Below are 15,692 nucleotides of genomic sequence, written 5' to 3'. Positions count from 1 at the left end.
CCTCCTATCCTTAAACATTAGCAAATGCAAATCGGTGTCTTTCACCAGAAAACGCACGGTGAATCATCACCAATACAGCATTGGCTCATTTTCTATTGACCCATCATTATCCTACAAATATCTTGGCCTCTATCTAACACCATCGCTATCACGGGTAACTCACGCTCAAAACATCTGCGCTGAAGCCTCACATACACTCGGATACCTGCGCCGTAACTTGAAGGCCGCATCCTCTGACCTAAAGAAAAAAAAACTAGCATAATAACATTCATTCGCCCAAAACAAGAATATGCGTAATCCATTTGGAGCCCATCACAAGCGTACCTCGCTGTGTGACCTTGAAGCCGTAATCCGATATATAACATCTCGCTATTCAAGGAAAACCAGTATCACCGCGCTGAAACACTCCCTTGTCATTCCATCACTCGAGTCACGCCGCATTATATCTCGCCTCTGCCTTCTTGATCATTTACTTTATCACCCAAGCACCAGACACGAAAAGCTACAACCCCGCACAGGACGTCTAGCCCCCTAAGCCATGACCATAGCATTGCACGTATCAACTGTCGCACCTTAGCACTAAAGTCATTTTTTCCGGACGCGATAGTACTATGGAATGGCCTGCCAAATACCATCCATCATGCACTAACCGCAAATAATTCCGGGATAAGCTAAACGATCATTTAACGCGAAAAAGTTAAGGAGCTCATGTCGCAGTAAAGCCGGTGTCATTGGCGTTGGCGGCGCTGGCCGTGAGCGAAAAATGGCACATCTCGGCGGACACCTGAACCGCGCCGTAAGGGAAGGGATTTATTTTCCTTCCCTTACGGCGTGGTACGTGTGCACAGCGAGAACTGAGACAGGCGTCATTTCCTTTCCTTAAAACCAATTGTTCATTTCATCTTCCTTCCCTTACGGCCCTGTTCGGGTGTCCACCGAGATATGTGAGACAGGCGCCCTTTCCTTAAATTGTCCAACGGGCCACGCGTCGCGCCGAACGGGCGATGGCGTTCCGTGCACTCCTTGGCAACGCTTCAACACGCTGTGGCATCTCACTCTTAAAGACGATGCTTAAGCGTCCTCTAAATGTTTTCATGGGGGAAAAAAGTTTCTGTGTTATTCAGCTCGGCACTTTGAACAACTGTTTAATGTTACTTTTCTTTTTTATATGTCATGCCTATTGCAATGTATTTTTCTCTTGTATTGATTGAGTGTTGCATATACAATTTTTTTTTCCTGTTTCGACCCAGTGCATTCCACTCTCCATTGTATACGCGTCACAAGGTCATTGAACTGTTATTTTTTGTTATTGTTCTCTTTTATCAATTTATTCTTTTTCTGTTCTGACCTAGATTTTGCTCCCCCCCTTATGTAATGCATTCGGGCCTTTAAGGAAAAAAATTAATGAAATGAAAATGAAATAAATGTTTATTAGTGGCTACATAACTTTTGTGCAAGGCCACAACAGGCTTGAGCGCAGTCTTTGAGCGGATAGCATTTTTCGAACACCTTACATGTCCATGTTGCGTCAGAAACAAGGTCAGCAATTTATCTTTATTAACCTTTTGTTTCAAGGGAACCAGGATATGTATTCACTACAAAAAGACTTCGTTCGCTTTTCATAAAAAACGAAGGGGGATGGGAGGTCAGAAAATATCCGTGAAGGCTGATCTGTTACTTCCTCGGCATCACTGTAGGGTCTTCCAAAATTTGGCGCGTTCATCGATGTGCGGACGGATCAGCTCTTCGAAGTACGGCAACTGGCCACTCACTCTGTCGTAGTAAGAGGCCACCTTTGGGTATTTTGACCTGTCGAAAATATCTGCCAGCTGTAAAATAACAGAAACAGGCTGAGTATCGTGAATTTATTACCGAGCAACTTTTACTCCATGCATGCAGACCTCAGAAAAGTCGATAACAACGCGCAACCGCGTTGTCTTGGACACCGCTTGCAGTATCCTTAATAGATCATACTTCGCAAAAGGGCTGAGTGAAACTGAGGTCCTCGTTTCGCTGCCGCTCACAAGATGGCGCAGCGGTTCCGGCAGAGCTTATATGAGCCTAGAAGCACACAAGGACGACGACGGAGCGCACAATATTTTCTTTGCTTCAAAGAAAGGGTCCAACAGAGCAGGACAAGGCTGCGCATATGGCTCGCCAGCAATGATACACAACAGAGAAAAATATATAAACCAGTCAGAGCTCCCCAGAAACACTGGCATGAATTTTTATCAGTGATCAGAGCGATATTTGTCTATAAAGGGAGAATTAGTAGTTATGATCGAACCCAGCTGAGCGGTAGATCTTGGAAATCCTTGAAATTCCGGAGGTAGGCGTCGGGTGCGTCAATGACCGCTCGGATTCAATTTCATGGAAAGAGTACAAGTTTTTCGAAGCAACTCATAGTTAAAACGTGTTGCGACACCAGTGCCTCTGGGTAGTTGTGAGAACCTTGGTTTTTATTTGTGTTGTCTATGGTTCATGTCGATCTATATGCAAACGCCTGTTCTGCTCTGTGGGAGACTTAATTCCTAAATGATTTAAAATATTTGTGTTGGAGTGTAGTTCTTGTGCGCTTCTACTACCGTTTACACATTCATTTAGCCCGGTTCCTTTCTTGTTGCTAATCATGCACCAACTGGTCCAACAGTCCGCGCTTTTTAAGTTTTGGTTGGGCTTTTACAGTGAAGTTGCATACGGCTGCCGGGGCTGTTTACGGCTCCCTCTACAATACTGTCTTCTCTGCATCTGCTTCAATAAAAAAAATTAACAGGCGCATGAAACTGAATCACCGCTTTCCTAGCCCACTGAAAGATGCAGAAATAGGCTTCTTCAACACAAATTATTAGTGCATATTGAAGCTTCACTGGGACAAAGTTTTTATTTCTTATTTATTATGCATCGCTATGCAACGTCTTCAGTCGAGTACGATTTTCTTGTTCGCGAAACTTGGCACGTGTATTTAAAACCAAGCTAAAACTGTATCTTAGGCGGGTGCCTGGATCATAAACGCTTTCAGCTTCCGAATAAAAAAAATTTCAACAATCGGCAAATTAAAAATTTCGCCTTGGTCAACGATGTGCAAAATATGCTCAGCGCTTGATTTGCACTCCTAAATGAAATGGTTGTCTGTATATAAAATTAAAAAACTTTTTGCCATTGTTTCTACTCTTCGAAGTACACTTGCTAAATTGCTGAAAAGCCCTAGATTGAATAAGCTCGAGCGACCTGATAAAAACTAAGAGTCAGGCTTGGGCACGTCATATAAGCGCCCACTCCAAGGGAGTATTGGCGGCAGGGGTATTTTGTGGCACACATTTCTGTAGCTTGAAATTTATGGTTAGAAGTCTGAAACTACCAACCAGCCTCCTCGCGTTTACTGGAGCCGGACAATACGCTTGGCGCCGTCAGGGAACTGCGAACAAGGCGCAACATGGCGAAAATCTTAAGTTACCCTTTGTCTCTGCACCCTCTAGAGAAAGGACAGAAGCGAGCATTTCGACTGCGTGCTCAAGCGATCAAGAGAAATGTTCCAACAGGGGCCGAAGCAGACATGAAAACTGAAGCTTGCTCTGGAAAACGTTTTCTGGGAAATGCCGCAACCTGCCGCGGTGGCTCAGTGGTTAGGGCGGTCGGCTACTGCACCGGAGTTCCCGGGTTCGAACCCAACCGCGGCGGCTCCGTTTTTATGGAGGCAAAACGCTAAGGCCCCCGTGTGCTGTGCGATGTCAGTGCACGTTAAAGATCCCCAGGCGGTCAAAATTATTCCAGAGCCCTCCACTATACGGCACCTCTTTCTTCTTTCACTCCCTCCTTTATCCCTTCCCTTAGGGCGCGGTTCAGGTGCCCAACGATGTATGAGACAGATACTGCGCCATTTCCTTTCCCCAAACCAATTATTATATTAAATGCCGCAACTATATAGTTTTTCAGCACGCCGAGGTTCGCTCCATGGTTGTTTTCGGCTGCATGATAGGTGTGTACAGAACGTGCTTCTCCTTCCGCCAGTGGCCACGGCCGTTATATTTTACCCAAAGCGGGGGTATTAGCAAGGAATTGCACGGAATATAAAGCCAGGATGTATTCGCGGTCTTCAAGCCAGTGCCTAACTTGGAGTCAATCACTTCGCCCTAAACACTCTACCCGCCCACTTCGCCACCCGGGTCGATACCCAACGCCTCAATAGACGCCTCTACACTCTCCCTCATCCCTCTTTCTCCTCTGAAGGCTCCTGCCTCTTACGGCGTCTTCAAACAAATATGTATCCCTGCCTTCACTATTCACATGGCCCACACCGAACACTTCACGAAGACAAAGGTCCGTGGTGCGGCTACACCCCGTCCCTAGCCCACATCACGTGGACATGTCCGCCCCCCCCTCCCATCTAAAGCCGCGTCATGCTGCCCTTACGCTGAGGAAGCTGACGCTGACCAGCGCACGTCTCGGCGACCAGGCCGCCCTCCTTATCGTCAGAAGGTCGGCAGAAGCCTACGCAGCCCTGGGCTGACGGCCCACCCACATGCGCTGAAGCCACCATCTCCTTCAATAAACGTTTACTTACTCCCTCGCTCATTCACTTCTATAGAATACAGCAACTAGGAAGGGCTCTAATCAATTCTGTAATAACTCTCTAACCTACTGACTACAAAGCCGCATACTTGGCGCTTTGTCTTTCTTGTTTACGATATAAACATGTCGCTCTGTCACGTTTTCAGCAGCAACTATTTCCAGTCCTCCTGTGACAATAATTCTTTGGCCAGCTGATCCGTATCTTGAAGCTTGTGCCCTGCTTCCGGCGGCTCCCGAAGAACTTCTGCTCTATTTTTGTTGTATGAGTGGTATGGTTCATAAGGGTTTAACGTTCCAAAGCGACTCCGGCTATGGCGGACGCCGTAGTGAAGAGGTCCGGAAATTTCGACCGCCGGGCGTTTCTTTATCGTACACTGACATCGCACAGTACAAGGGCCTCTACAATTTCGCCTCCATCGATATCTGGCCGCCGCGGCCGGGATCGAACCCGCGTCTTTCGTGTCAGCACCCGAGTGCCGTAACCACTGAGTCACCGCGATTACAGTCGCTGAAGAAACGCTCGAAGTGGAATGTCGTACCACTGCAAAATGGGCTTCTGTTTTCGATATACAACTCGCACGATCAACTCCGCCGAGGCCCCATTGCGGCCATGTGGCCGCTAAGAACACCAGCCTGGCAGCTGGGCTCCTTCAATGCGCTGCCGCCATGTAATAAAGCCTGGTAGCGTGCTGTAGTCTCCTCTTCAGTTAGACAAAAATGTGTTCTTATTTGTCATGGTACCTGCGCATCCTGATGAAAAAGACAACGACCACGACAGAGAAGTAGAGTTCACCGGCGCCTGTCCTCTCTATTTCGCTGTACGTTGCCGTTTCGCAGGTTTTTCCGTCACATTGTACCAAGCAGATCAACTCTCCAGTTTACTGCACATGTGCATACAATCAAGCAATCGTAAAGATAAGTGCGCAGCAAACGGTGCCCTACTGCTCTGAAATCAGTTTCACAATTGTTAAAGCAAAGAGTCCCTTGCCCCTGTGACCTGATACTAGAGTATGAAGCTTTGCGATTAAAACTACATCACCCCAGAGGAGCTTCTCAATGTTTTTTCTTATGCTCACGCTGCTGCTATGTCCACATCGCTTGTGCTTCGACATTGGTATGTTTATGTGCATAATAATGCTCATTATAATGCTCATTATAACGCATTATAGATAACTTTTTAGGTGATGTCAGTAGTTGGTGTAACAACCTGAAAATGTCGTTAAATGTCAGTAAGCGCAAACAAATGACCATAACCTGGAAAAACGTTCCATTGCTGTACTCTTAAAAAATTAACAGCGTCTACCTTGAACGAGTAGACGAATTTAAGTACCTTGCCGTAACCATCACTTCGAATCTAAGTTGGAGCCCACAAAATAATCACATAATCTCAGTGGCATCTAAAAGACTATGGCTAATAAGATAGCGGCTAAAACATGCTTCCAATAACACAAAGCTTGTGGCGTACACTTCGCTAGTGCGTCCATTACTCGAATATGCTGCCGTAGTATGGGACCAGCATACGAAAACGGATGCCAAAAGTATAGAGCGTGTCCAAATAAGAGCATTATGTTTCATTTTCAACGCCTACGGAAGACATGTATCGATATCTGATCTTCTTAGCCGTTCCGGTTTGCCCAACTTGGAATCTCATCGCAAAATGCATCGCTTGAAAAAATTACACGATTATGATATAGATGTAGAAAACCATGCGAAGAACGAAAATCTTTTTTGTTTTGACAGCACAAGTAAGGCTTGAATCGTGTATTTACAGGTCTATGTAGAGTATAGCGCGCAAGTTTTACGGATTTGTTGAAACAATAGGCTCTCAATCTCATTAGCGCGCGTAATATAAAGTTCAATACGTACATATCTCATCGTGTAAAGGTTTCGTTTTGGTGGGCGTAAGATGTCATATAAAAGTAGACTGTTATTCGATTTTTTGCTATGAATAAAAAAGGGCGAGTGCTTCCTGTAATAATGTAATATATGAGCGCACACCAGTGCACTGCTCACCGGAACAATACAGGCCAGCAGGGAAATCAGGCGAATATCGGCGAGCGTGAGATTGTCACCGACTGCAAATTTTTTATCGCCAACGACTACATCGAACGCCTTCAGGACCCCATCTTCGAACTTCTTGATGCTCTCAGCGCTGGGCTTCTTGTTCGTTCTAAATGATGGTATCTGCAAAGAAATGTTTTCACAGTATGGATGGTTTTACATATCACACACCTTGAAAAATAGACAGGTGGAGTGTACCCTCTATCCTTCTAAAGCAAAAACAAACCACAGCTGTGTATTGGAACCACGTGCACCGGAGCCTGCGATGGTAGCTATCAGAATCATTTTAAGTCTGCCTGCCTCTTATTCCTGCTGTTTTTTTTTTTTCAACGAGAAACGCTCGCTGTCTGGAAAGCTTCACTTTACAGGTGTTAGGTATGTTTTGATTTATTTGCTGAAGCTGACACACTAAGTCTCATTCCTTACCGTCGCGCTGTATGCACAAAAGTTTATCCGCTTTTATCCGCTTATGGCATCTTTGGACCTGCCTCCGCAAATGGTCGGACCTCCGTCAAAATCTTAATCTAATGTACGCTTAGGGATGGGTTGTTTCCATGTTCCAATTTGTTCTTCACGCAGACACTTGCGTGACTCCGCATGTTAAATTTTAATCAACCTCAATGCGGAGACTAAGGACCACTACGTACGCCACTCTAGGCATGTCGAACAAGCCAAAAATACTCACAGAGAATGCGGAAAAGTTTGGTTGAATGTGCGTCGCCACCACGGATAGAATTTGGTCCATATATGCCCGCTTCTGCACGTCTTTGGGATTGAGCTCAGAGGTTGGAGCGTACTTGTTCACCAGGTAAGTGGCGATTGCGTTGCTGCAGGTAGGAAAATCAAAATGAATTTAGCACAATCCTAAAAAATATATAAATTGTAAACTGAAAGGTTTAACGTCACTAAGCTACGCATGGGCTCTGAGATGCACCGTACAGGAGCGCTCGGAATAATATCGACCGCCCTATAGCGTTCTTCATTGTGCGCTGACAACGTAAAGCGCACAGCTGTTCTTCATTTCGCCACTTCTGAAGAGAATGCTGTAAGATGAGGGTGGTTTGGATCGCTCTTAGGTAGTGGGCTTTCACAAAAAGCGCTTAGAGCAGCCGCAGTCCCTGTCAGCGTTCGCTAACCACTGAAACACACCTGTTTGAACTCCATTGCGTTCACATCCGCTAGTTGCTTTATCCTGTGACTTACGGTAGCTGCGATACCCTTTATAGTGTTCGCTTTATCCAAAAGCGCACCGAAAAATCGTTAAGTCATATTAATTCTTCTCTAACTACAATCCGCCTCCTTTTCATGCAATGGAAAACTCGTCTGTTTCGCCAAAAAAGGAGAGAGATTCTAGTGCTACCAAAAAAATTCACAGCCACTCTTAATTACCTTCTGTTGTCACTGCGGGAGCATCATAAGCTGCCGATGCCCTCGTATCAATTAACCTCACTATCGGTCCGGTCGCGTCACTTAGAAGCTGCCGATGCCTTTGCCTAAAGTAACGTCACTTCCAGTCTGGCGACGCCACAACCCTTCGGTCAACAGGAATTACCCTGCCTTGTGATATCACTTCCCTCCAGCCAATGGGCGAATTTTTTTACCCACCATGGAGTTTAGCCCCATCAGGCTTCTAATACCAGCGCAGTAAAATTAGTTGAAAACGCGTGCACGTCGCAAGCGCGATCAGGTTCCGCGGGGAGCTCACTGCGCATGCGTACCGTAGCAGTGGATTAGTGCAAGGACACCCTTCTCGCATGTGAGAGGTTCGCGGTTAGATCTCCAGTGCCGCCAGGTACCGACCAGTGGTGCAATGAATACAACCGAACCCCTGACCTGGTTCTCGACTTATTGGGACTGAAAACATTTCAAAATGGGTCTTTGACCCCTACTTTAGTAATAGAAAATATCTTGTGTCATGGCAGCCCTTGCACAGAGGTGCCCTTGCTCTATAAAACTGAAAATCATCATCATTCAACTGTGTATGCAGATTACCAGGCTTGTGCTTGCAGCTGTTGCCAGCACAGACTGTACGTACATACCCTGCAAGCTGGAGACTTGTTTTCAACCAGCGAAGAGTGTGATAAGGCAGAGAAAGAGAGGCTCGAATGACAGAGCGGCCGTGAGAAAAGAGCTCATTCCCATGCCTTCCAGTGACCTCACTCAGCGGTCTATAAAACGCAAAAGCTGTGTCCATCTCGGGTACTAATGTCTTTTAGTAAGACGAATTTAACTTGTGTGTGCAGAACCGGCATGCAATCATAAAAAACCTACGTGACACTTACCACTCGTACAAGATGAAGCCAGCATCATTTATTGTAGGCACTTTCTGGAACGGGTTGACCTAGAGGAGAAGGCACGAAATGAAGCACATGCTGTCTCAAGGCGCGCAGTGCCGTAAGCTTCTAACATGAAATTCCTCAAAGATCAAATCAAATCAAATAAAACTTATTCAACGTCATTGAACCTGGAGGGCACAGTCAAAAAGCCAGTTAGTTGCTTGACAGGGACTGTGCTCCCTGTACAAGGCTACTGGAAGTGATTACTGCAACTGAGAAGTTGAATACAATGAAGGCACAGGATAGGTCCGGCTGCGTGATGCACCAACGCTTGCAACTCATTTTACATGAATATTTTTGTTTATCTGCGAGCGGGCTGTCACTTCTTCATATGTGTCCCAAATGTGGCAAAATCCTAGCATGCAGTCCTGTTGCACGATAACAGAGCATTCTAATGCAGGCGCTAATAAAATTATACCAGTGCCCTTGCAAGCAACGAGTGCGCTATAGAGCGGCCTGCAAGTCTTATTACGTACAGTCTGTCAAAAATATACAGTCGAAGGGGCTTGCTTCTAAGATTTGTAGCGGTGCTGTTAAATACATTTGCCAGTCTGAAGCCTGGAATGGTTCATGACTTAAGTTCTTCCCGCATTCGTGAGATTAGTGTCCCTGAGTATGTCCTTGAGGAGCAGGCCCTCTGGGCTGCATACTTTTGACAAAGACTGTACATGCGTCGAGTGTGGGCCGCACACAGTGACAAACTATGTGATACCCCATACTTTAAGGTATACGCCCTAACGTCGAGAGGGCCAGCGCATTTATTGCCCTTGCAGCGCCGATACCGTGTATACGCGGGACATGACATTAGGATTTGGTACATGGGAGATAACTCGCAGGCCCTGCAAGTGATCTCTGCTTGAGACATTTCTTCTGGCGCAGGCGCACGGAGCGGCCATTGTGCCGTGCAGTACTCGGGTTTGTAGGCTTGGCTTTAGAGGGCAATGCAAGAACGCTCGATTCAGGATCTATAGCACACGAATCGAAGATGAGGAAGACGACGGCATCCGGCTGCGCAGATTGCGCAGTGATCTAATGCAGTGGTCAGAGAAGTTTATCTGTGGGGTCGCCATGGGTTGCAAACCCGCTGGATGCCATAGAGTGTTTTCATTAAATATTTCGAATAGTTCGCTATATAGCCTGACCTTAACTGCCCACCTCGAACGTGGGCCGCCTGCCAGCGACTTAGAACAGACAAAGATAGGCGAAATCTGAGATTCGGAGTTTTAGCGTTTGCACACTAAAAAGATCAACTAATTGTAAGTGGTGATGCGGCAAATCTGTGCTTGCAGTATTGGATGTACAGCCTCCGTCACAAATACACCCCCCCCCCCCCTCCAAGTATTTCGCTTGTAAGCAGCCTAGTAAAGCACGTTTCGCACGCCTGGAGCTCCTGAGCCAGGAGGAGAGGGTGAGTGCCACTCTGTCCTTCGAAGAATTTTGAATGCTGACGATGCGAAAGGAGATAGACAGCATTGCCCAAAAGAAAACCCCTTTGCCTGTGTACTTTTAACAAAGGCTGTACATTTCGTTTCTACACTGATGACCTTCTTTCCACTGCGTCTTTAAATTTGATTTCGTCATTGTTTTTGTACTCCTACTGAGTGAGCTATGGCGGGCAAAGGATTCTGTAGAGTTGAGGTGGATGAGGGATGGTAGAGCTTCTGGAAGGTGGAGATGACTGGATGTGAATGGAGGCTTGTAGATTGAAGATTGATCTTTTACTCCACTCCCCACTGTGCACCCGCCCACCGACGGTTGCAGAGAAGGCGCCTTCTGTGTCGGGAGGATGCTTCGGAAGGTGCCCCGGTCCGCTCTGAACTGCTGGGGCCGCTAGAGGAGGCTTGAGAATGCCACACTGACCATGGATTCTGTGCCGAAGGGAAACTACACTAAAATGAAAATTACTTCTCAGGAAACGAAACGGAGCAGCAACTATCTCACTTCTCTATCGACACCCGAAGCGTACCTTGAGGAGTGGTGGCAGGTGGTACATGGAATTTAGCGTCCTGAACTGACTCAAGCTATCAGAGATGCCGTAGTGCAAAACTTCGGGTTAAATTCGACAAACTGGCTAAGTTGGCTTCGCTGTATCGAGTACATTCGTGCGCAACTGGTGCAATGAATCCTGAGATTTTTTTTTTTTAGTTAAGAGGGAAGGGGTGCAGAGGAAGAGTGAGAAAGTGCCACATTAAATGAAACTTCGTTCACAGCACATGCCTAGTTCGCCATTAAGCTTACCCATCCTTGAAGCAATCTGCACGTACCTTGGTGAATTCGGGTGATTCATGCTCCCGCTTTAGAAAGTCGAGCTCCTTGAGACTCAGGTCGACGCCAATGTGCTTAGCCACCATTTGCACAAAGGTGCAAGGCGCGCTGCCCGGAAACATGTACAGCTGGATCGGCATGTTGGCCTTGCTTTCCCTTCGAACGAGCAGTCTAGTTCAGTCCTGCAAAGTGTTGCCTCCGACTGAGCGTTGTGCGTTCGCTAGGGCTTTGACACGCTTGGCTGCCTCCACCAAGCCAGTCCGAAGCCGCCACGTGTTTTACGGTGCGCAAGCTCAAAACTTCCAACCATCTGCCTTGTCACAGGAAATGTCAGGGGGGGGGGGGGGGGCGACAGCTCTTTAGGTTCGTTTTGTTGAACCTCGCTATCTTCGTGCTTTTTCGCCGGTGGATTTCTGCCCGTACATGTGCTGTCGCAGCTGCCCAGGAAATGAAACGGGCAGTGCGCTCTCTACTTCCTGTGCACATGTATAAGCCCGGCTCAACTGCACCGCTTTGGAGCTCGCATCCGGCGGTCATGATTTCTCCCTTTTGGTAATTTCGTTTCACATCCGCCCGCTCGAACGGCGATTTTGCCGACAGCCATGGTACCAGGGGCACTGTGATACGTGTATGCTGTGCTAGTCTGTGGAGTTCGAAAGGTCTCTGTGGGCGCGTACGCCAAAGGCGAAGAAAGAGGGGAGCACGTAAAAGACAAGAACCATCTTTGATGTCTGTTTACCAAATAAAGGCCCCTATTATCACTACGCAGCAGTTTCAATAAACTGCGAGTGAGTCAGATATTGTTGAACATAATTTGGACAATTTCTACATATTTGTGTTTCTGTAAGCTGCGCACCCATGAAAATTATCTACTTGTAATCAAATAAACCGCTTTCGAAACTTCGGCATAATGGGAATTTGTTCTGCGTGCCATGTTTCAGGTTCCTGCGCTGTCCCCTCAATACCATTTTTATTTATTTTCCGGCGCCCCGTTGTTGATCGGTGGCTCCTCTTTATACACCAAGAATGAAATTTGTTCTGTGACGTGCTTGAAAAAGAATGTTGAAGAAAGCCCATTCATTGCGGCATATAACGTAAGCAAGGCGTGGCGTATACGCTGGGAAACCTTTGATAAATTGTCGCCTTCGAAACAGTGTACACTATATTTCGAAATATAGAAATGTAATGTTATGTTATAACAGAACTCACAAGCCGGACTGCATTGCTAACGAGATTAATTCTTTTTGGCTGTTAGACAGGCACATGTTTAAGACGTGCCACATGATAAATTTTTAAGAGCTTGTACGTAAACCACCGCGTTTGAAAGGAAGCATGGCAGATTTTGCCTTTACTTTTCAGTGAGTGACTACGCAATTCTTTTCTTCTGCTACCGTCTCTAACATTCCTTTCAAAGTTATGAAGGATGAAGCGAGGTTCTCTTTGCAACGTTGCCCAGGCGCGAATATAGATTTAACACAATATGCTGCACAGCAGGGTAGAAGTCGCTGTCGCGAACTGATTCCAAATAACGGCGAGAGGAAAATAACGGTCAGAGTAAATTACGAGGCTAGCTCCACGAGATTCGATCGGCTGCAGTCACCATGGCACCACCGACAGCTACCAAGTCGTGTTTTAAAGTTAAGGTAAATTTCAAAGTTGAACGTACATTAGCAGTAAATAGACAAGGTGTGTTGAATTAGGAATCCCCAAAGTAATAACTGGCTGTGAAAGGAGGTGGGGCCTCCTAAATTTAGAACATTTAAGAGTGATGCCGGATGCATTAAACAGTGGTAACAATAGCACATGAATCAAAATTTTCAGCTGGCAATAGAAAGCTAATAGCAAATGCATTACAAGGAGATGACTCTAAGCAATTCATTAGGCAACAGTCAGTTTTCCCGTAAAATACCGCTTAGTATAGCGTTGGAGTGGAAGGAATGTACGTGATATTTTGTCATCAGCGGTTAGAATATTACGAAGTTATTGTTTAATATTTTATTAATAAACAATTTTAAGAATAAAGAAATCATATTACTGTTTAATATTATAAAGTTTAATATTATAATGTCACTTGTCCATTGTGAGTACTCACTTCAGGAAGAAGAAAATTAGAGCGTTCAGAATATGTAGTCTAAATTTTATAATGGTCACGGGTGAAAAATATATATGCTGAATAATCAAGTATTATAAGTCGGTGCGTGATGAGCGAATACTTGAAAGCAAAAGGTCGACGAAAATCCAAACCATCAAGGTAATGGTTGAAAAAGTTTAAAAAACATTTGTGTCAATTCCTGGTTGTGAATGTTTTAGCTGATGGTCTACACGTATTCAGTACATATAGCCCACAAAGACAAGTAGTAATAAAAATGACTATGAATGTGAGCTTTTTGTGCGGACAAAATAATTTGGGACTAAAAACTCTGGCTCGTGTTACGATGGCCAAACGAAATTTTTTAGTGACGATTAAGCTTGTGGAATAAATTTCAAAATTTATGTGCAATTATAGTAAGAAATGTGGCGTTGTAGGAAATTGATAAGTAGCGCACATTGAGAAACCGCAACCTGAAGGAAGTAAAAAAATTAAGACTTTCGCTCTTGTGGAGTTCATAATTAGCAGGTTATATTTACGCGACAGCAAAGAACTTTTTACGTGTTTGTTGTTGTTTTTTGTTGAAATATGCTCCGATATCTTTCAGGTACAAAAATTGTGGTTTCGTTGCGCAGAAAAGAAAATTGACGTTACTCAAGCAGTTCAGTAGATATATATGTATAAAATATTAAAGAGCCTAAGATACAGTCTTAAGGAACTCCCACGGCTGCCGGCTTTGCAGTTGAGATGGTCATGTTTTCTTGAAAGATGTGGGTCGCTTAGCTTAACGGCTTAGTTTGATCTGCAGAGGTGGACACAAATTCTAAAATGGGTAGTTTGTGCAAAAGAAAATACTGGTTACTGGTGTCAAAAATTTAGCGATGGTCAGCAGATGCGGCACCAGCGAGAATACCATTGGCTAGGGCCTCGTAACTGCGTGAATAAAGCTGACGAGGGCTATATCAGTCGAAAAGTAGTTGAATTTTTATTGGTATTTTATTAGTCGCGAGAAGGTTATTTCTAGACTCTTTAAAAAAATGTTAGAAAAGAGTGTTTCTGTAGAACGCCTACGTCCTCGAAAAAGGAGGGCGACACCTGAAAATAGTTCGCGCCTTCATTATTTACCTGCTTTCCTCTCGTTGTTTTCATGGCCGAGGGTCAAACTTGTCTTGTCGCTTTTTCCTACGTTTTAATGCAAAAGCATTAGATGGCTTAATCTCAAGGTCATGCCCGCAAAACATGTCGGCAATATGTGTCCGCACTATGACATCACAGCATGAATGTGTGATTGTGTGTGAAGGTAATATAACTGAGTAATAAATTATTGAGCGGTGTATTGTGCCGTTAAGAACTTTAATGACGTCTTATAGTTAATTAGTTAATGCTAATTAGGATAATTAAATTCTGGCAGTTAGCAAAATTTAATGAAGGCAAATGAGATTTAAGATCACAACAATGATGGAAGTGATGATGATGGCATACAAATATCCCGTGACTAGATAACTGAAAAATTGTGAGGTCACGTGATAAAGTGATGACGTCATACCAAAGTCACATGACAAGAGTGAGAAAAAGGCGCCTAGGCACACAGTATAGGCGCTCTGTCATTGCAGCAGCACGTGCTTTCGCATTTCTCCAGGGCGGGTCACCGCAGTGCTCTCAAACGTTTCACTTTCATCCAAGGGTGCACAACAACCGAAATGTCCTCTCTTTGACGGATTCTTTTTTGTTTACAGTTGGTTTAAGCCCGTTGTATGAAACTAGTGCGGGCCGGAGGGCAGTATTTTTCAGAATTTTTTTGGCAAGCCTTAGCAAAGAGAATACCAAAATAGGATAGAGACTGAGTGTTCTTCATCCGCGCACTAAGCGCAGGCAAGTGTGACATCCGACATACAAAACACATCTTCGTCGACTGTGAGGCGCATCGCCTATTGCCACTGGCAGCACTGAAGGAAGCGGACCAACAGCATTTATATTTTGACTCGGTGCCAAGCTATACCGAGAGAACGTAATGCTCCTGCGGCTCGTTTAGCCGTTTTGAACTGCACCTGGTTTAAGCGTTGCTTTTTAGTCATATTTTTCATCATTACTTGATAATTTTGTCAGACTGCTAACGTTGTGCGTGGAAAAAAAAATGCAATCGCGTTTTGAGAAAAGGAAGGTGGTCAATTTCAACACCGAAATTAACTGGACTAACCAAGACGACAACGAATGCTCGAATAAGCGGCGGCGTTTGTAGGCGGCGTGGGGATATATCGGGGGACACCTCAGCCGCGCCGTAAGGGAGCGTTGAAGGAAGGCATGGTATTGCGTCTGGAAGCGCATGTCCTGTGATCCGCAGCAAAAGCGCACCTCAATAAACTCAAAATTTT

The 15,692-nt window shown here is 45.3% G+C and overlaps 1 protein-coding gene across 1 annotated transcript; it reads right to left on the bottom strand.

The window, feature by feature from the left end:
* Positions 1-1,410: 1,410 nt before the first annotated feature.
* LOC144121863 (glutathione S-transferase 1-like) lies at positions 1,411-11,533 on the bottom strand. The gene is made up of 5 exons (XM_077655279.1): positions 11,231-11,533; positions 8,913-8,971; positions 7,316-7,457; positions 6,583-6,753; positions 1,411-1,829 (listed from the first exon to the last, which is right to left on the bottom strand). The coding sequence occupies exons 1-5, from the start codon at positions 11,369-11,371 to the stop codon at positions 1,689-1,691; spliced, it is 654 nt and encodes a 217-aa protein (XP_077511405.1). The 5' UTR covers positions 11,372-11,533; the 3' UTR covers positions 1,411-1,688.
* Between the last annotated feature and the right edge of the window lie 4,159 nt (positions 11,534-15,692).

The sequence above is a fragment of the Amblyomma americanum genome, chromosome 2 (assembly GCF_052857255.1).
Source record: "Amblyomma americanum isolate KBUSLIRL-KWMA chromosome 2, ASM5285725v1, whole genome shotgun sequence".
In the NCBI taxonomy this organism is placed as follows: domain Eukaryota; kingdom Metazoa; phylum Arthropoda; class Arachnida; order Ixodida; family Ixodidae; genus Amblyomma; species Amblyomma americanum.
The sequence above is the reverse complement of the archived record's forward strand: the minus strand, read 5'-3'. Positions and strand labels throughout refer to the sequence as shown.

Coding starts and splice junctions, on each gene's coding strand:
- LOC144121863 (XM_077655279.1), bottom strand. CDS start 11,371: ATGCCGATCCAGCTGTACATGTTTCCGGGCAGCGCGCCTTGCACCTTT. Junction 8,972..11,230: donor AATCACCCGAATTCACCAAG/GTACGTGCAGAT, acceptor CTTCTCCTCTAG/GTCAACCCGTTCCAGAAAGT. Junction 7,458..8,912: donor GGCTTCATCTTGTACGAGTG/GTAAGTGTCACG, acceptor TCCTACCTGCAG/CAACGCAATCGCCACTTACC.